The sequence below is a fragment of the Herpailurus yagouaroundi genome, unplaced genomic scaffold (assembly GCF_014898765.1).
Source record: "Herpailurus yagouaroundi ecotype Mexico unplaced genomic scaffold, PumYag 141, whole genome shotgun sequence".
In the NCBI taxonomy this organism is placed as follows: Eukaryota; Metazoa; Chordata; class Mammalia; order Carnivora; family Felidae; genus Herpailurus; species Herpailurus yagouaroundi.
The window spans coordinates 39,571,692-39,592,311 of NW_024412396.1; the positions used below are offsets into that span (position 1 = coordinate 39,571,692).

Sequence of the window (20,620 nt, forward strand, 5' to 3'; positions counted from 1 at the left end):
CCCCCCTAGCCTTTACAGGATTTTTGTAAGTAAAATCACGTAACAGTGTACCTATCTCTTCTATCACCTGGACCTGTGAATAGAGTATGGAGCACATCTGTAAGCCAAACGTATCTTTCTCTCGTTATAACAGATTAGCAGTGAAGTTTTGAAAAGTTCACCATCATATACGATGAGTAGAAAAATAGACGAGATTAACAAAGGGCTTCACAATGTGGAAAAGATGTTGCAGCAGAAAAGCAAAAATATCGAGAAAGCTCAGGAGATTCAAAAGGTAATATCTGTCCTTTAATTTCCTTCAGCATTTAGCATTCCTCATGTTCCTCAGTCATCAGGGTGTGCTCTTTGGATGAATCTGAAGCACAGAGATGCTCACCCAGAGCCTATAGGGCCCCCTTACTGCATGTCACCTGCAGAGGGTTGGTAGAGAAGATTGCATTTAAGAATCGTTCTCAGTTTTTCCATGGTGGGAATATGCCTGAACCCCTGAGAGCCTGTGATTGTGAACTAGCCTTTTCACAAGTAAAGGAGAGTAAGGACCTTATCCTGGAAAGACTGATATAAGAAACATTATAAATATTAATTTTTTTTTTTAAAGCTAGCATGTTTCTATGAGCAATTGTCGGAGTTTTTGTTTTCTAACGTGAATTAACATGGGGAATATGATATGGAATATTTCTGAAACTTATTTGATTAAAAAATATATTTCAATAGGATTTGAGTGGAATTAACAACTTTTCTTTAGACTACAAGGCGAAGCAGGAAAATAGAAATCCCAAATTTATTTGCCTTGTAAAATATCTTGGGAAATAAAGTCTTAGGTAAAACTGTACATAAGCATGATTTTCTACCACTTAATTCCCCGAGTAAACTCCTGCATGTGGAAAAGCATTCTTATTCTAATCTATGTTTTAAGGAATTACTCTAATATGAATGGAGACTTTTAAAAATAGGTCAAAATATGGCTCACCTTTGGACAAAATCTTGACCCTTAATAAGTAGAGGAAGCTAAGTTAACCAGTCTACTTTTCCCATTTCTTTTTTTCTTTTTTTTTTTTTTTAATTTTTTTTTTCAACGTTTTAATTTATTTTTGGGACAGAGAGAGACAGAGCATGAACGAGGGAGGGGCAGAGAGAGAGAGGGAGACACAGAATCGGAAACAGGCTCCAGGCTCCGAGCCATCAGCCCAGAGCCCGACGCGGGGCTCGAACTCACGGACCGCGAGATCGTGACCTGGCTGAAGTCGGACACCCAACCGACTGCGCCACCCAGGCGCCCCTACTTTTCCCATTTCTAAAAGTTGGGTTCTTAAGCAAATATTAAGTACAAATTAAATATTTTACCTTTGAGAATTCCATTGACAATACAAGGTCAGGCTTGAATCCAGTCTATTTGCTAGAATTTTCTGCCACTGCATTAATCCTAAACCAAAACAGATATTTTCTGTTAGCTTTGTTTTTACACTTAGTAAAAATCGTCTTCTTGGGGGACCTGTATGACTCAGTCGGTTGAGCGTCCAACTCTGATTTCCGTTCAGGTCATGATCCCAGGGAAGTGGGATTGAGCCCCATGTCGGGCTCCTCACTGAGTGTGGAGCCTGCTTGAGATTCTGTCTCTCCCTGTGCTCCCCTCCCCCAATCGCACACACTCACTCTCTCTAAAATAAAATTTTAAAAAATTGTCTTCTAGATTAAATACACACACACAGGCGCGCGTGAGGATGCGTGCGTGTGTGTGTGTGTGTGTGTGTGTGTGTCTGTGTGTGATTAACTGAAGCCCCTTTTAAACATAATGTTACCTCATCACTCTTGAAAGACTAAGGTTATATTGACCTTGTTCGGTGTCATTTGTCTCTGGAAATGTCTAGGTCTTTCTGTTCCCTTACAGCCAATTCTGTTCGTGAAACAAATATAGGTAGACTAAGAGACCTCAGAAATGGTGTTTTTCAATTTAGGTCACAAGTGGTTTGGGGGCATAAGTGAATAAGTGTGCCTGTGATGTTGTTTTGGTAGCACTTACAGGTGCAAATACAGTGCAAAGACTAGGAATTAACACAATGAACCAGGACCTCTGCATTCAAAGTGACTCATGATTTCCTTCTCCAGAAAATGTGGGACGAGCTAGATCTCTGGCATTCCCAGCTAAATGAGCTGGATTCTGAAGTGCAGGACATTGTTGAACAGGATCCAGGACAGGCTCAAGAATGGATGGATAACTTGATGATTCCTTTCCAGCAGTATCAGCAAGTGTCGCAGAGAGCAGAATCTAGAACCTCACAGTTAAATAAGGTATGACAGTAACACGTGATAACTACGCTTAGCTTGTATTGAAAGGGCTTTAAAACAAAACTAAAATATATAGTCTGAGGCAGCCATTTTCCCTTGAATTGCCAGTTTCGGGTTCTGAAGCTAGAGCCAGATGATAGGGTCAGGTGGGCGCCGGGAGGACAGATTTAACTGCTGTCATCAGCAGGAAGTCTGACTGGGCAAGCAGAAGCAGGTGTCCCAAAGTCGGACCGCAGCAGGAGTCCAGGAGAGCGTTGGGTTTCCCAATAGGCAATGGGCATTTCCAACAAACAATCTCAAGAGTCCCTGCAGGGAGCCAGCAACAAGAAAGAATGCCATTCAGGAACAAGACACTTTCTCCCTCCCTTCCAAATAGGGGTCGTGGTGGGTGAGTTGTACATGTAATCTAGCAAGAACGAGGCAGGAGCCTAGTCCCCGAGGAACTGGGATATACTAAGACAAGGCCCTGTATGGGAAGACAAAATACAAATCCAGTTTTCAGAATGAAGCATAAAATGGGAACCAGACTAGTTGCAAGGCTAACTGGGAACTGTTCCTGAGACCCATAGCATTAGGGTACAACTTCTTAAATCCTTTCTACCTATGGTCGGGGTTAGTCTTAAAAGTTAGAAATGTGAAAACCTGGAGGGGGTGGGCGAGTTGCCCCAGCCACAGGGAGTGGAACCCTGCAGGGCCTGATTTACGGTAACAAATTCTCCATTGAAGAATCACTTGACTCAAGTGGAAGGAGTCAGACTATTTGCTCGTGCCTTTCTTTCACAGGCCATACTTAAGATGGAGGCATATCATGACCTTTTGAAGAGTACTGAGGCTTGGACAGAAAATACCAGCCGTTTGCTGGCTAATCCTGCTGACTATGACTCTTCAAAGATGCTGAGTCAGCACGCTAGCACCCTTCAGGTAAGTGTTCTTTCATTTCTTCCTACGTATGGAAGCCACACAATGACGAGTGGTATAGCTCCCCTTCGTGGTGCTGCCCCCCTGTTCTCCTGAAGAACAACCTTATCTTCAGTCACGCCAAATGGCAGAAGGAAGGTTGGGACAGTGGCAGGCTCTAGACAGGGATTTTGGAGGCCAGGGTCTAGTTCTTTCTGTCCTGATAACTCCTATATGGCTTTTCGGATAATTTATCGTTTTCCTCCATGGGCCTTGGTTTCCCCCCATCTGTGAAGTGAGGGTGTTGCAGTGAATAGGGATGGTTTTGGTCAATAGAATTCTAAGAAGGCTCCCAATATTCCTGCCCCTGGTAAACACAACCTATATAACCCCCTCTCCTTGAGTGTGGGCAGGAATATGAGAGTGTGTGATGAGATAGCCACTCTATTAACTAGGTTATAGTATATGGCTAAGGTAATGGGATAGTCAATCCCATGAATACATGATTAATCATGTTTATAGATTATAAGACTCCCTAATAGCAGACTAGAGAGATTCTCCAGCTGGCTTGATGAAGTGAGCTGTGATATTAGGAGAGGCCCGTGGGGCTAGGACCCTTGGGCAGCCTTTAGAAGCAGAGCGTGACCCCCCAGCCAACAGCCAGCAGGAAAACTGGCTGAATTCTCCCAACAACCTAAATGAACTTGGAAGAGAAACTGTGCTCCAGATGGCACCTTAATAGTAGGCTTGTGATGGCCTTGTAATAGCCAAGGACCTTCCTAAGCTATGCCTGTACTCTGGAGCCATGAAAACTACGAGATAATCAATTTGTTTTATTTTAAGCTGCGAAGTTTGTGGTAATTAGTTGCACAGCATTACAAAACGAGTCCGTAGTTCCTTCTAGTTCAAGCATGCCATGTTGCCAAATGCCCTGTCCATTTTGGTGCCTGATGTCTCCATGCTAGCTTACAAAGACAAAACAAATGAGAGTATTTTCCTACCCAGAGCCATGACTGCAAGAGATCTTCCAGATGCCAAGTATTGGCTTAAGTTTTATTGTGAAGACATATTTTCTTCTCTCATATTATTTAAACCACAAGAAGGAATCTCTTAGGAAAAGGTTTATTCTACAACAGTTCTTCGAGTAATCAGACCTCAACGTTGACCCAGCTCCTTTATATCTTTAGACTAGCACCGTGTATTCCCAAGGAGACAGCTTACTTTATACCTCCCAGATGTTTGAGATTTGTTGGCACATTTCCCCCCATGGTAACAGTTGTAATGATGCTGCCTTTCACCCATTTGTTTCTTTTCTTCCCCTTGCCTGTGATTTCTGCCCCCAGCTCTCGGGTTGGCTTTCCACATCCCTGTAGCCTGTCCTTTATTTTATTTTATTAATGAAATTTCTTTGCTTATAAAATGTTTTATTTATTTATTTATTTTGAGAGAGAGGCAGAGGAGAGGGAGAGAGAATCCCAAGCATACTCTACACTGTCAACGTAGAGCCCAGTGTGGGGCTCCGTCTCACAAACCATGAGATCATGACCTGAGCTGAGATCAAGAGTTGGACGCTTAACCAACTGAGCCACCCGGGCACCCCTGTCCTCTTTTATTTAAAAAAATTTTCTTTAATGTTTATTCATTTTTGAGAGAGAGAATGTGAGCAGGGGAGGGGCAGAGAGAGAGGGAGACACAGAATCCGAAGCAGGCTCCAGGCTCTGAGCTGTCAGCACAGAGCCTGATGCGGGGCTCAAACCCACAGACCACGAGATCATGACCTGAGCCAAAGCTGGATGCTTAACTGAGCCACCCAGGTGCCCCTGTCGTCTTTTATTTTAAATTGCCTGTATTTTCCACCAGTTGCAAGGAGTTTGCAAAGACAGAAGAGAGGAATGATACTCTTTTCCTCAAATGCTTGTTACGAGTTTAAAACAAATTTACAAGAGTGAGTTCAGGCAAAAGCATCTCTAATTTTGCTGTCTTCTACTGACCCAAATGTGACGTGTGAAAGAATCTCAGTCATGAGGACATTCTAATTTGCTGGCCTTAGTGTATGAACTAGAACTTAGTCTAACTCTACTTTCTGAGCCAGAGGAAGTAGGCACAAGAGAAGGCTGATTTACTGTAGAAGGTATCCTCATAAATCCTCCAACGGGAAGTAAGTCTCAAACAACTAGGCATATGTGAATATCCCATTTTGTCCCTATTTTGAAAATAGTTGTTCTACTTTTAAGATACCCTTTTCTACTTTTTTAACATTACCAGGCATTGATATTTAAAAATGTCTCTTGAAGAAGTATCAAAACTCCCAACTAAGCTTCTACCTGGATTGTATTTGTTAAAATCTTTTTGTAACCCAAAGATGATTCCAGAAATACTGCTGTTGTAGTTAAGAATTATTGAAACATAAATTTTCTTTGTAAAAATAGACAAATTGTTTTTTTACTCAATTTCATTGAGGTATAATTTACATATAGTAAAATACACACATAATATGTGCATTTTTTTTTTTTTTTACTGTTTATTTTATTTTTGAGAGAGAGCGCAGGGGAGCAGTAGAGAGAGGGAGAGAGAGAGTCCCAAGCTGGCTCTGTAGTGTCTGCACAGAGCCTGATGCAAAGCTTGAACTCATGAACCCATAAGATCATGACCTGAGCTGAAATCAAGGGTCAGATGCTTAACCAACTGAGCCACCTAGGCGCCCCTATGTGGTTTTTTTTTTTAATTTTTTTTAAATTTTTTAACGTTTATTTATTTTTGAGACAGAGAGAGACAGAGCATGAACGGGGGAGGGTCAGAGAGAGGAAGACACAGAATCTGAAACAGGCTCCAGGCTCTGAGCTGTCAGCCCAGAGCCCGACGCGGGGCTCGAACTCACGGACCGCGAGATCGTGACCTGAGCCGAAGTCGGATGCTTAACCGACTGAGCCACCCAGGCGCCCCCCCATGTGTTTTTTAATAAGCTCCACGCCCAACGTGGGGCTTGAACTCATGACCCCACAGTCAAGAGTTGCATGCTCTACTGGGGCGCCTTGGTGGCTCAGGTTATGATCCCAGGGGCATGGGATCAAGCCCTACCTTGGCCTTTGAATTGAATGTAGAGCCTGCTTCAGAATTCTCTCTCTCCCTTTGCCCCTCTGCCCTGCTTATATGTGCTCTCTCTCTCTCTCTCTCTCTCTGAAATAGAATAGAATAAGATTACATTTGACATGACATGACATGACATGACATGACATGACATTACAAAGAGTTGCATGCTCTACCAACTGAGCCAGCCAGGTGCCCCCAGATACGTCTATTTTAAGTGTGCAACTGATGAGTTTTGATAAAGGGATACAATTGTGTAACAACCACCACCACCGTCAATATAAAGCACATCTCCATCACCTCAGAGTTTCCTCTGCCTCTTTCCACAATGTCCTGTAAGAGAATCGTATAGTATACAGCCTTTTTTACCTGACTTACTTGGTGTAATGTTTTCAAGATTCATCCAGATTGTTAATGTTTATAGATCATTCTTTTGATTGTTGAGTAGTGTTCCATTCGTGGAAATATGCAGCATGTTTATCCCTTCACCAGTTAATGGACATTGGCTTATTTCAAGTTTTGGACTGTGCTAGGTTAGCAGCTTAAAACAACAGACCTTTATTATCTCAGTTTCTGTGGGTCGGGAATTCAGGCGCGACTTAGCTGAGTGCCTCTGGCTCAAGGTCTCTTGTAAGAATGCAGTCACGCCTCGCTGTGGGTGAGGGAGAAGACAGGATGCACTTCCAAGGTCATTCACTTGGCTATTGGCAGGCCTCAGAAGATCTATTTCTATATACAGACCTGTGCCCCCCCCCCCCACAAAACCGCCTCATGGCCTGGTAGCTGACTTTCCTCACCATGAACGATCTAAAAAAGAGAGCCCCCAAGACAGAAACAGTCTTTTTATAACCTAATCTTGGAAGTGACATCTCAGTAAGGAATCAGTAGAGCCAGTAGTAAATCAGCAAGTAAATTAGTAAGCCCAACCTACATTTCAAAGGAGTTGATTATAAGGGCCTGAGTATCAGGAGGTGGGGATCAGGGGGTCTTACAGGCTACTGTAAGCAGAGCTGTGAATGGTCCTATACAAATCTTTGTGTGGATGTATGTCTTCATTTCATTTCATTTGGTAGATGCCTAGGAGTATGATTGTTGGCTTTTATGGTAGGTCTTTAAATGGATAAGAAATGGTCACATTGTTTTCCAAAATGGCTAAACTCCCATTTTTCAGTCCAACTGGCCATATGAGTTCTAATGGCTCCATATTCTCACCTGCACTTGATAACATTTTGTAAATTTTAGCCATTCCAGTGACGTGTAGTGGTATCTCATTGTGGTTTAAATGGCCTTTCTTGGGGCGCCTGGGTGGCTCAGTCGGTTAAGCGTCTGACTTCGGCTCAGGTCATGATCTCACGGTCCTTGAGTTCGAGCCCCGCGTCGGGCTCTGTGCTGACAGCTCAGAGCCTGGAGCCTGCTTCCAATTCTGTGTCTCCCTCTCTCTCTGACCCTCCCCTGTTCATGCTGTGTCTCTCTCTGTCTCAAAAATAAATAAGCGTTAAAAAAATTAATTAATTAAAAAAAATAAATGGCCTTTCTTTATGACTAATAATTTATTTGAACATTTATGTGTTTGTAATTTGTATGCTTCCTTTGTGAAATGTCTATTGAAGTTTTTAATTGGGTTGTCTTTCTATTATTGAATTGTAAGTATTATTTATAGAATGTTTTAAAAGCAGTCCTTTAACACATATATGATTTACACATATTCTCTCAGTCTGTGGCTTTTCATTCTCCCAATATTGTCTTTCAGAGAGCATATGTTGGTAATTTGATGGAATCCAATTTTTAATATTTTTCTTTCATGGGTTGTCCTTTTGTGTTGTATGTAAGAAATCTTTACCTAACCCAGGGCTACGATGGTCTCCTGTCTTTTCTTCTAGAAATTGTATAGTTTTAATTCTTTTTTATTTTTATTTTTTTAATGTTTATTTATTTTTGAGAGAGAGACAGAGTGTGAGCAGGGAGCAGGCAGAGAGAGAGAGGGAGACACAGAATCGGAAGCAGGCTTCAGGCTCTGAGTTGTCAGCGCAGAGCCCAACATGGGGCTCGAACTCACAAATCGTGAGATCGTGACCTGAGCTGAAGTCGGTGGCTTAACCGACTGAGCCACCCAGGCGCCCCTGTATAGTTTTAATTCTTACTTTTAGGTCCTCAATCCATTTCAAGTTTGTTTTTGTACGTTGTATGAAGGTTCACTTTTTTTCTGTGGGGATATCTGAGTGTTCCCACACCCTTTGGTGAAAAGACTCACCAATGAAATACTTTGGTGCCTTATTTAAAATCAGTTGCCATGTTGTAGATGTGGGTCTATTTCTAGACTCTCTGTTTCTTTCTACTGATCTATGTGTCTGTTCTTTCACTGATGTGACCCAGTCTGGATTACTATAGCCGTATAGTAAGTCTTGAAATCAGGTAACATAATTTCTACAACTAGTTCTTTTTCAAGTTTCTTTTGACTAATCTGGGTCTTTTGCAATTCAGCGTAAGTTTTGGCATCAGCTTGTCAATATACAGAGGACTGTTGGAATTTTGAGTGGATTGCATTAAATCTGTAGATCAGTTTGGCGAGAATTGACATCTTAACCGTATTGACTGTCCAATCCAGCAACATGACAGATCTCTTTATTTTGGTCCTTTTTAATTTCTCTCAGTGGTGTTTCATAATCTTTAGTGTATAGGTCTTACATGTAAATTGTTGAATTTATCCCTAAGTATTTTATATTTTTGATGCTATTGTAAAATGGTATTATTGGTTAAAAAAAAAAACCAAAAAGCATTGGTTTTAAATTTTGTTTTCCATAAAGTTTTCTCCTTCTAGGATTTCAAATAAGGACAACATAAAATTCTGAATAACCTAAAAAATTTTAGAGACCAGAATTCTAATTGAATTAAGTAAATGTTCTTTCTCATACCATATTATGTTTTATGGAATCACCTGAAGACTACGCTAGGTTAAACATTTCCAGTTGGTGGCTGAGATATCTTGAAATCTTAAGTTTGAAAGTTAGTTAATACATTATCATTGTTAAAAGAAGAAAGAAAAAAATTATAAGGAGGAATGTCTACGAAACTGTAAAAATGGATGTTTTTCTCTTTCATTTGGTTTTATCAGATAGAGTCCCTTTGGTGTCAGGTTATTCAGGTCAACTCAAACCGTAGGGATGCCTCATGGAAGTCGGTGGCATCATGTGGTAAGGCCACGCGAGGACATCGGCACCAGGACTGACAAGCCACAGGATTGCCTCTTCATTCCCAATCCTCACTTCATGTACCTCTTTCTCTCGAATTCACATTCCCAAAGTTACAAGTCCAGCCAATTAGAGAGAGCCTGAATGGCTTTCTTGGCCCGGATTTCAGATGACATAGGGATGGACCGCAGGTCAGGTGTTCCTGGTTCTTTTACTGATGGCTGGAGGAGCAGGGTTGCATGGTATATAATAGCTGCTGGGAGCCCACCAAAATGGGGTAGACACTCCAAAGTCACCCAATGCTGTTAACAATATAGTGTTTAGTATTTTATTATGATTAAAGTGGGGTTTTTTTTGAGAGCAAGAGTGTGAGCAGGAGAAGGGCAGAGGGAGGGAGGGCGGGCGAGAGAGAGAGACAGAGAGAGAGAATATCTCAAGCAGGCTCCATGCCCAGTGTGGAGCCTGATCTCACAACCTTGAGATCATGACCTGAGCCCAAATCAAGAGTCCGATGCTTAACTGACTGAACCACCCCCAGTGTCTTATTATGAAATGAAATGAATAGGAGTTTGAAATGCTGAGGCAGTTTTAAAATTCTCGGATTTAAAATTTTCTTACTAAAGTGCAATTGACACACATTATAAGAGTTTCAGGCGTGCAGTGAAATGATTTGATATTTGCATGTATTGCAAAATGATCACCACAGTAAGTCTAGTTAATGTGCCACACTATATACAGTTAGAAAATTTTCTCCAATTTCGTTATTAATCAACCTCTTTTAGTATCTTGATGTTCTCTCTCTTTTTTCCTTGTTTTCCATTGTGTAGATGGCTTTGGAAGATTCAGAACAGAAACACAATCTTTTACATTCAGTGTTCACGGATCTAGAAGACTTGTCAATAATTTTTGAAACTGATGATTTAGCACAATCTGTACAAGAGTTAAGTCGTCAAGTGGCAGCTTTACAACAAAAAATCATGGAGAGCCTTCCACAGATTCAACGGATGGCTGATGTAAGTTGACACTACAAAGATGTGATTTCTTATTTTTAATTTATATTTCATTTAGTAAATTAGAGTTATACCACTAATCAACTCTTAACTATATGAAGACATACTGATCTGGTACATATTTCACTTATGTTCTTATTTCTTGAATTGTATTTTACTTTAATTTTTTTAAGTTTATTTATTTTGAGAGAGAGTGTGTGAGTGGGGCAGGGGCAGAGAAAGAGGGAGACAGAGAATCCCAAGCAGGCTCCACGCTGTCAGCACAGAGCCCGACTTAGGGCTTGAATTCACCAACAGTGAGATCAGGACCTGAGCCAAAATCAAGAGTTGGATGCTTGGGGCGCCTGGGTGGCGCAGTCGGTTAAGCGTCCGACTTCAGCCAGGTCACGATCTCGCGGTCCGTGAGTTCGAGCCCCGCGTCGGGCTCTGGGCTGATGGCTCAGAGCCTGGAGCCTGTTTCCGATTCTGTGTCTCCCTCTCTCTCTGCCCCTCCCCCGTTCATGCTCTGTCTCTCTCTGTCCCAAAAATAAATAAACGTTGAAAAAAAAAAATTTAAAAAAAAAAAAAAAAAAGAGTTGGATGCTTAACTGACTGAGCCACCCAGGGGCCCCAATTTTACTTTAATTTGCAACTTTTATTGTGTAGTGCATATCCCCATTTTTGGTCCAGAAGTGGTCTATTTAAAGGAAAGAATCCTCATCAAGTAAGCTCACTGTTTTCTCTTTGTCAGAGAGACGATGATTGTTGATATAAACACACAAATTAGCAAAGTGGGACTTGAACAGATAACCTCCCAAGTCTTCATTGACCAATAACAAATATTTGCTGAGGGGCTGCTGTATGGCAGCCACCAGATTTTGAAATAATTTCATTTATTTCAGCTTGAAACGTGTGAGGCATTTATTTAAGAATCAAGTCATATAGCAAAGGCAGGTACAATTAATTATTTACTTTTTGTTTCTGTTACATTGCCTATGCCACACTTATGTAACTTCAGGATAATGATTGCTAAACATTCTTGGTTATTGAAGCTTATTCCAAGGTTTTTAAATGCTTCTATAACTTTTGATAGAAATTACCCTAAGAGATAGGGTTTATTTTCTTATACCCTTTTCAATATAAGATGCAAAAAATAATTTCAATATAATTTAACTTTTCTTTGTAACTTGAAGATATCACTAGGAAGTTGCTGTATTCATTACTTCATTTGCTTGTAAAGTTACGCTTATCTGATATTAAATGGCTCCAGACTGTTTTAATTTGAAACCCTCAGTCTATTTCGTTTTTACTTTTTAAGTTCTATTTATTTTTAAGAGAGAGCGAGAGAGTGCATGTACGTGCGTGCACCCAAGCAGGGGAGGGGCAGAGAGAGAGGGAGACAGACAATCCCTAACAGGCTCCTGGCTATGAACGCAGAGCCCATCGCCGGGGCTCGAGCTCATAAACCATGAGATCGTGACCTGAGCTGAAATCAAGAGTTGGACCAACTGAACCACTGAGGTGCCCCTGAAACCCTCAGTCTATTCCCGTGTAGTTGCCTATCCCCTTCATTATGAGCTGTACCTTTTGGTTGTTACAGTGTGTCTGCATTTAGCTCTCTTTAAGTAAAGGTCTAAAGGCCTTCTTGCAGTGCAAGTGGATTTCAATATGTAGGGTTTGTAGCATGTACTCATGCATTTATGGTTTTATGTATCACGTGTTCTTCCATATGTAGGTTTATTACATGTGCTGCAGCCTTTTCACTGTTCTAGGTTCTTGGCCAAGTCCTAGAGGTTGACACTGATGAGAGAATAACCACCAGACAAATGATCTGTTTGTTTAAATTAATATGAGTATGTTATAAAGTTAATTTGGTGACTCTGCATGACAATAGTTCATTAGGGGATTGGCAAGAAAATCCTGTCAATTTTTCCAGCTTCTTTTGTGTTCGTTTTCCAAGGGTGACTTTGTCATTTTACTTGAAGTGGTAGAAATTTTTAAATTGTAGACCCACTTGTATTCAAGTGTTTAAACACATTCCAAAGATAAATCTAAAGAGTTCATAGATATTGAGAATTAAAAATTGAAGGGGCGCCTGGGTGGCTCAGCCGGTTGAGTGACCGACCGACTTCGGCTCAGGTCATGATCTCCATGGTTTGTGAGTTCGAGCCCCACGTCGGGCTCTGTGCTGACAGCTCAGAGCCTAGAGCCTGCTTCGGATTCTGTGTCTCCCTCTCTCTCTGCCCCTCCCTGACTCATGCTCTGTCTCAGAAATAAATAAACATTAAAAAAAATTTTTTTTTTTTAATTGATTCATGGGTGCCTGGCTGGCTCAGTCAGAAATGTGTGCAACTCTTGATTTTGGGGTCATGAGTTTGAGCCCCACATTGACCATAGAGAGTACTAAAAAAATAAACTTAATAAAATTTCTTCAAATGCATAATACTTTTGTTCTCATAGTTTAAGAAATTGAAAGTTGGCCTTATGAGGAGTTTTAACTCAGCAAGGTATAAGCAGTGCTTTGTAGTGTGGTATGCTAATAAAGGAATGACTTTTTTATTGAAAGCAGTTAACATCTACATACACTTTGTTAGGCTTTTTTTTTTTTTTTTAATTCTAATACAGTTAACATATAGTGTCATATTAGTTTCAGGTGTACAATATAGTGATTCAGCAGTTCTGTACATTCCTCAGTGTCCATCACAATGAGTATACTCTAAATCTCTATCACATATTTCACCTATCCCTCTTTCCACCTTTTCTCTGGTAACCATCAGTTTGTTCTCTATACTTAAGAGGCTGTTTCTTGGTTTGTCTCTTTTTCCTTGTTCATTTGTTTTGTACCATACCTTGTTCATATGGTATTTTCTTTCTCTGACTGGCTGATTTCACTTGGCATTGTGTGATCCATCCATGTGGTTGCCAATGGCAAGTCTTCATTCTTTTTAATGGTTGAGTAATACTCCATTGTATATGTACCACATCTTTATGCATTCATCTATCCATGGGCACTTGGGTTGTTTCCATAATTTGGCTATTGTAAATAATGTAAATAAAGATATAGGAGTGCTATATCTTTTAAATTCGTGTCTTTGTATTTGTTACTGGTAATGGAATTACAGGATCATATGGTAATTCTATTTTTAATTTTTTGAGGAACCTCTACGGTTTTCCACAGCGGCTGCACCAGTTTGCATTCCCACCGGTTTGCACAAGGATTCTTTTCTCTCCACAGCCTCACCAACACTTGTTGTGTCTTGTGTTTTTTATTTCAGCCATTCTGACAGGTGTGAGGTGATATCTCTTTGTGGTTTGGATTTGTATTTCCCTGATGATGAGTGATGTTGAGCATCTTTTCATGTGTCTGTTGGCCATCTGGATGCCTTCTTTGGAGAAATGGCTGTTCACATCCTCTGCCCATTTTTATTTTATTTTAAATATTTTTTTGTTTTTTTATAATAAATAATTTATTTTTTAAGAGAGTGAGAGCATGTGTGCATGCACACACACGGGGGGAGGGGCAGAGAGTGGAGGGGCAAGAGGATCCTAAGCAGGTTCAGAGCTGACAGCGGGAGCTCAAACTCATGAACCATGGGATCAGGACCTGAGCCAAAATCAAGAGTTGCTGCTTAACGAGCTCAGCCACCCAGGCACCACCCCTGCCCATTTTTAAATTGGATTATTGGTTTTTGTGTGTGTTGAGTTGTAATTTTCAGTACTAATCTTGTATTGGATATGTCATTTGCCAGTATCTTCTCCCATTCGATAGGTTGTCTTTTAGTTTTGTTGATTGTTTCTTTTGCTATGCAGAAGCTTTTTATTTTGACATAGATGCAATAGTTTATTTTTGCTTTTGTTTCCCTTGCCTTAGGAGTCATATCTAGAAAGATATTGTAAAGGCTGATGCCAAAGTGGTTGCTGCCTATGTTCTCGTCTAGGACTTTTATGGTTTCAGGTCTCATATTTAGGTCTTTAATGTGTTTTGAATTTATTTTTGTGTATGGTGTAAGAAAGTGATTCAGTTTCAGGGCGCCTGAGTGGCTCAGCCGATTAAGCGTCCAACTCTTGATTCTTGATTTCGGCTCAGCTCATCATTTCATGGTTTGGGAGATCGAGCCGCACATTGGCTGCACTTACAGCATGGATTCTGCTTAGGATTCTCTCCCCTCCTCCTTCTCCTCTTCTGCCTCTCCCTTGCTGTTCTCACTCTCTAAAATAAAAAAAAAAATAAAAAAGAAAGTGGTCCAGTTTCATTCTTTGCATGTAGCTGTCCAGTATCTTCAACATCATTTGTTGAAGATACACTTGGTTATTTTTTTTATTTTTATTTTTAATTTTTTTTAGTTTTATTTGTTTAAGTAATCTCTACACCCCATGTGGGGCTCAAACTCACAACCCTGAGATCAAGAGTTGCGTGCTCTTCCAGCTGAAACAGCCAGGTGCCTCTCACTTGGTTAATTTTTAAGAGGAGTACGTGGCAAACATTTTTGCCTAAATTGGAGAACAGAATACGAGGCAATAAATTGTGTTTTATAGGTTATTAACATACAACATATACTACATGAATGTTTTCTTGTTTCTGAAATTCTAGGATGTGGTTGCTATTGAAACTGAAGTAAAATCAATGGACAAAAAGGTTTCAAAAATCAAAGCTATCCTCTTATCCAAAGAAATATTTGATTTTTCGCCTGAAGAACATCTTAAGCATGGGGAGGTAAGTATGCATGGATCATTATTAGAAATATTCTCTCATAATACTTACTATGTTTATGCTTTAAACATGTTTATTATTTTTTTTAAGTTTTATTCTTGAGAGAGAGAGAGAGAGAGAGAGAAAGAGAATAATGAGCATGAGTGGGAGAGGGGCAGAGCGAGAGAGGGACACAGGATTTGCGCTGTCAGCACAGAGCCTGACACAGGGCTTGAACTCATGAGCCGTGACATCATGACCCAAGCCGAAGTCGGATGCTTAACCGACGGAGCCACCCAGGTGCCCCTATTATTTATTATGTTTTAAAATATATAATAATGTGATCTGACTAAAAAGTACTTAATCCTGCCAGAGTAATAGCAAAATAAAGTTGAAAACTAGATATGAATGACACATATCATGTTTTAAATCATACAGTATTATCTGTATAAAAAGAACTTTTCTATTGGTTATTTTTCCCTGAATTTCTTCTGAAAACTTCAAAGTTTGGAAGTTTTACCATCAAGTCAAATCCCGGTGTTTAATAGTTCAAGGGTTTTAGCCTCGAAGTCGGGAGAACTGGGTTTTAGACCCAACTACACTGCTTACAGGCTGTGTGACTTTCAGCAATTAGTTAACATTTCTGGAATTCTCCTACTGCGCATCGGTATTGTGGCGAAGGTACTTGGATGATTACAGTGGATACAGAGCCTCTAGCATAGGACCCGGGGCATATTAAACAGCACACAGACACGGATTTCCTCTCCGCCTAGCAGTCAGCAGCGTGTGCTTGGGAATCAGGCAGGCCTGGCTTCAACTCCCAGCCCTACCTCTTATAGCCTGACCTCCCCGGGGTCTTCTAACTTCTGTGAACCCAGTTTCCTTATTGTGAAATGGCGGTTCTGATACCTACCTCCCAGGGTTGTTGTGACGGTTAAAGACAGTGATAGATAGGAAGTTCTTAGTAAAGGGAACAATCTCCTCGCATTTATAGATTATGTAAGTCCGGGTTTTTATGGAACCGATGTCATTGAAGCGAAATATAATTATACTTTTGGGACTTAGGGAATTTGGCAGGACAACTCAATAAGCACCTTTTGAGGGCCTGCGCTGTGGGAAGCCCCATGCTACGTGCAATTGCTATGAAAGTGAGTAAGAGGCAGAAAGAGGCAGAAACTGCCCTTGCACAGCTCACTGCCTGGTGGCACAAAGCAAAGCAACAGTTCTTCAGAGAGTCAGGGAGGGAGAGAAGGAAGGCAAGGGTGCTCCAAACGCAGAACTTGGTGCTGCGGGTTTACCCTTGCCCCAGGCATTCTTTCCAGAGACCTTTCACTATTGGGGCACAAGTGATCTAAGAGTTCTTTTCAGCCTGAGCCAAGGAAATGCTTTTTTTTTTTTTTTTTTAACGTTTATTTATTTTTGATACAGAGAGAGACAGAGCATGAATGGGGGAGGGTCAGAGAGAGGGAGACACAGAATCTGAAACAGGCTCCAGGCTCTGAGCTGTCAGCACAGAGCCTGACGCAGGGCTCGAACTCACGGACCTTGAGATCATGACCTGAGCCAAAGTCGGACACTTAACCGACCAAGCCACCCAGGCACCCCCCAAGGAAATGCTTTAAAAATCACAATTTAGGGGCATCTGGGTGGCTCGTTTGGTTAAGCATCAGACTCTTGATTTCAACTCAGGTCATGATCCCACGGTCTGTGGGTTCGAGCCCCACATCAGGCTCTGCACATCAGTGATTCAGAGCTTGTGATTCTCTCTCTTCCTCTCTCTCTGCCCCCATCCCAGCTTGTTCTCTCTCTCTCTCTCTCTAAAAAATAAAAAAATAAAATAAAAATAAAAAACTTAAAAAAAATAAAAACTATAGATTAAAGACTAAATCATACAGTATTTTAATTTTGAACAGATTCAGCAGTGGCCATTTCTTTTCATTTACGTACCATGCTTCTCTGATACAATTAAGGTCATACTTGAAAACATACGTCCCATGAAGAAAACCATTGCTGAAATAGTGTCTTACCAAGTAGAACTGAGGTTGCCCCAGACAGGAATGAAGCCTCTCCCTGTGTTTCAGCGGACGAATCAGCTTTTACAAGATGTAAAATTGTTGGAAAATGTGACTCAGGAACAAAATGAGTTATTAAAGGTGAGCAGTGTGTGATAATAGCCAACTTTATTGGCTGAAAATGTTCAGCAAAAGCTGGTTTTCTTTTCAATTTTAATGTTTGGGTTGGTGAGATTCCCGTGACCACAAGATGCTGCCTCTGTTGATTCTTTTTGGTCTCTTCTGGTATTGTTATCCAGGATGTGATATTGGATAAAGGAGAGTGTCTTACTGCTTAAATGAGGCTAAGGTGATTTCCCCAGTTCTTATTCTTCTTTAGTTGAAGGCATTAAAGCATAACTATGATCGGTTTAATTCTGTCCTGCAGTTATTGAAAACACACGTGGGTAAATGCTGTGGAGAAAGGTTTAAACCTGAGCAGTGTATTTGCAAACCTCGTGAGACCCTTACAGTAACCAGCACCATAATAATCTCTTTATACTCTTGGTCACTTTCCCATTAATCATCTTACTTTCTATTCAAACATGGGATACAGATAGAAGGGGCACTTTGCCACCTGTATTTTTATATATAAGGAGACAGGAGTCAGAAGCTTATTAGATCACTTGCTGAAGGACCACCGAGTTAACTCGTGTCCAGATTCATTTGTGTACAAACAGGACAAAAATCTGTGTTTCTAGACTCCTGGTATCATTTGTTCTTCATATCAAGGTCTCTTCCTTTTATTTATTTATTTTTTTTTCAACGTTTTATTTATTTTTGGGACAGAGAGAGACAGAGCATGAATGGGGGAGGGGCAGAGAGAGAGGGAGACACAGAATCGGAAACAGGCTCCAGGCTCCGAGCCATCAGCCCAGAGCCTGACGCGGGGCTCGAACTCACGGACCGTGAGATCGTGACCTGGCTGAAGTCGGACGCTTAACCGACTGCGCCACCCAGGCGCCCAGGTCTCTTCCTTTTAAATGATGACATCTTTCAGCATCTCCCCAGAGGGTTAATTCTTATGTTTTGACTGATCTCCAGGCTCAAGTCAGGAGTCGTTATTAGATAGAAATTACATTTTTCTTTGATTTGCATTTCTAAGTTAACAACCACTTTCACAAGAAGAGAAAGTTGCTGAAACAGCCTTAAATCCCACAGACTTTTCAACACTGTTGGCAGATCCCACACCCTCCCCCCCTCCACCTGCTTTTCCTGATTAGATAGGTTGGGGTAGGAGAAAAGGTTATTTTCCCTCCTTCCTGACCACCACCTGATTGTAGGGAGAAAGCTGCTGTCTCTTTCTCCCGCTTCAATTTCATTGCCATTTAGCTGGCCTACTCTGTGTTCCCCTAAGATTGGAGAATACTGTAATCTCTGGTTTGAGTCTTAGCTCATAAAATCTCTCTGTCCTGGCTCATCAGCTGATGTCTAGCACCCACAGGGAGAAAAAAAGATCTGGCACTCTGTGTACTCCTTTTTGATATGATAAAGAGAAGAGAACAGAAAGAAATAGACAGTTTGATCTATTATTTTTAAGCTTTTTTTGTGCTTTGTTGGTTTCCTGGTCAGGAAAAGAAAATAACAGTTGTAACTATACTTTTAAGGGGTTTCTTCACAGGATGAGAAGGGGAAAATAGAAGAGGAAATTATATTTTGTGCCAAGTAAGGTATCAGACTGTGCTGCTAAAATTTTCCACGTTATTGTGCTCGTGGAAATCAAGTGTCATCTCATATATTTCAAAATTAAGTAAGACACTGGTGATGAAAATCATTAGAATCTGGTACATCTCTTTCAAGTCCTACTTTGGATATTTTAAGTGCCCTCACCGTGGAAAACAAGACAAATTATTTGGGGGGTGGGGTGGGTAATAGGATGAAGCTCATTATCGAGGGTGGGGTAACAGGTGTGTGCAACGAACGTAGTTATTTATTTCCAGCTCACAGCCAAAATTATGGTTAAATATTAAAGAAAATACAAAGAAAATTTTCAGAAAGGTTTTTTTTTAATGTTTATTTTTGAGAGACAGACAGAATGTGAGCGGGGGAGGGGCAGAGAGACAGGGAGACCCAGAATCCAAAGCAGGCTCCAGGCTCCGAGCTGTCAGCACAGAGCCCGACGCGTGGTCGAACTCTTGAGCTGTGAGATCACGACCTGAGCTGAAGTCAGCCACCCAATCTACTGAGCCACCCAGGTGCCCTACAAGGAAGAATTTTGTGTTGGCCCGAAACTTTGCAGTTTTAAAAGGCATTTGCTTCATTGTGTAGCATACCAAGGAAACATCTATACTTTGTCTTTCCGTCATACTTTGATCATACAATTTAGTACACAAATAGGTGTGAGCTTCACTACTTCCTTAACACTAGATTCAGTGTATTGTTCTGGTTAATTTTGCCTTTTCCTGCAAACTCAGACTGCTCTTGAACCCTGTACCTCTTACTCATAAAACATACATCACAGATCCCCAAGGGATACCAGGTGAGGATATGACGGGAATGGGAAAATTCATCATCTTTCAGATGCCCTTTCCACTCTGAATCAGTAATATCACCCTTCTAGTATAGAAAGCATCACATGGAGTGTGCATTAAAATAGCATGTTATGACATAGCAGTAATTTCATAGAACTTGGCACTTGGATGTTAACATGCCATAAAAAATGCTTCCCAGAATAAGCCCACTAGACTGGAAATACTAAGAGCAAAGGTGTGTCTTATTATGCTTGTACTCCAAGCACTGCCCAAGGTGTCCTGGCATCTAGTAGAGCAAGAAAGTCAGGTGCCAGCTTTACAAACATCCCTCTCTGTATTTAGGCTACCATTTTCTATTGCAATCTATATGGGTTTGTATTTGCTGTCACTAATTGAAACTTGTGGTGGGGTTGGACATTGGAAGTAACCCATTAATCTAGTCCTTAGGTTATGACAAAGATTCTTCTTTTGGGGGGGTTATTTTATAGATAGTCATAAAACAGACTAATGAATGCAACGAGGAAATAGAAAATTTGAAGCAGATCTTAAATAATTATTCAGCCGAGTTCTCCCATGAATATATATCACCAGACCAAACTGCCAACCTGCCACAGGTACAGGTATGTTTCTTTATTTTATTTGCCCTGCTGTTCCTTCAATGATCACTTACTAAGCCATCGGTGTCTAGAAGCCTTCGTGATGGTCCGGTGTATTTCCTACTTCTCTCTTCCGGTTGAAGGTATATTATGTATGCATTGACTTTATACGTTCCTATTTCATAAAATAGGTGCATTGGGGTCTGAATTTGCTCTGCTACTGAAGAAGCTGATGGAACACAGGAAATTTGGGCAACCTGACTTTACGTCTAGCTTTCTGAGATAGGGGGCAGGCAGTGTGGGCAGGCTGGGCTTCACAGGTAAAGACCCTGACCACTGTTGTAATGAAGAGTTTCATACACTAA

General features: G+C 40.9%; 1 protein-coding gene across 9 annotated transcripts in view; it reads left to right on the forward strand.

Annotated features, from left to right (window-relative positions):
* SYNE2 (spectrin repeat containing nuclear envelope protein 2) overlaps positions 1-20,620 on the forward strand; it is a 342,419-nt gene that overhangs the window by 205,789 nt on the left and 116,010 nt on the right. For 8 of the 9 annotated variants that reach the window (XM_040477361.1, XM_040477354.1, XM_040477357.1 and 5 more), the window contains exons 55-61: positions 134-274; positions 2,107-2,289; positions 3,070-3,207; positions 10,286-10,471; positions 15,039-15,161; positions 17,108-17,290; positions 20,148-20,279. In XM_040477361.1, the coding sequence (XP_040333295.1) occupies positions 134-274; positions 2,107-2,289; positions 3,070-3,207; positions 10,286-10,471; positions 15,039-15,161; positions 17,108-17,290; positions 20,148-20,279 (1,086 nt within the window). The remainder of the gene's footprint in view (positions 1-133; positions 275-2,106; positions 2,290-3,069; positions 3,208-10,285; positions 10,472-15,038; positions 15,162-17,107; positions 17,291-20,147; positions 20,280-20,620) is intronic. The other variant, XM_040477358.1, reaches the window with a different exon arrangement.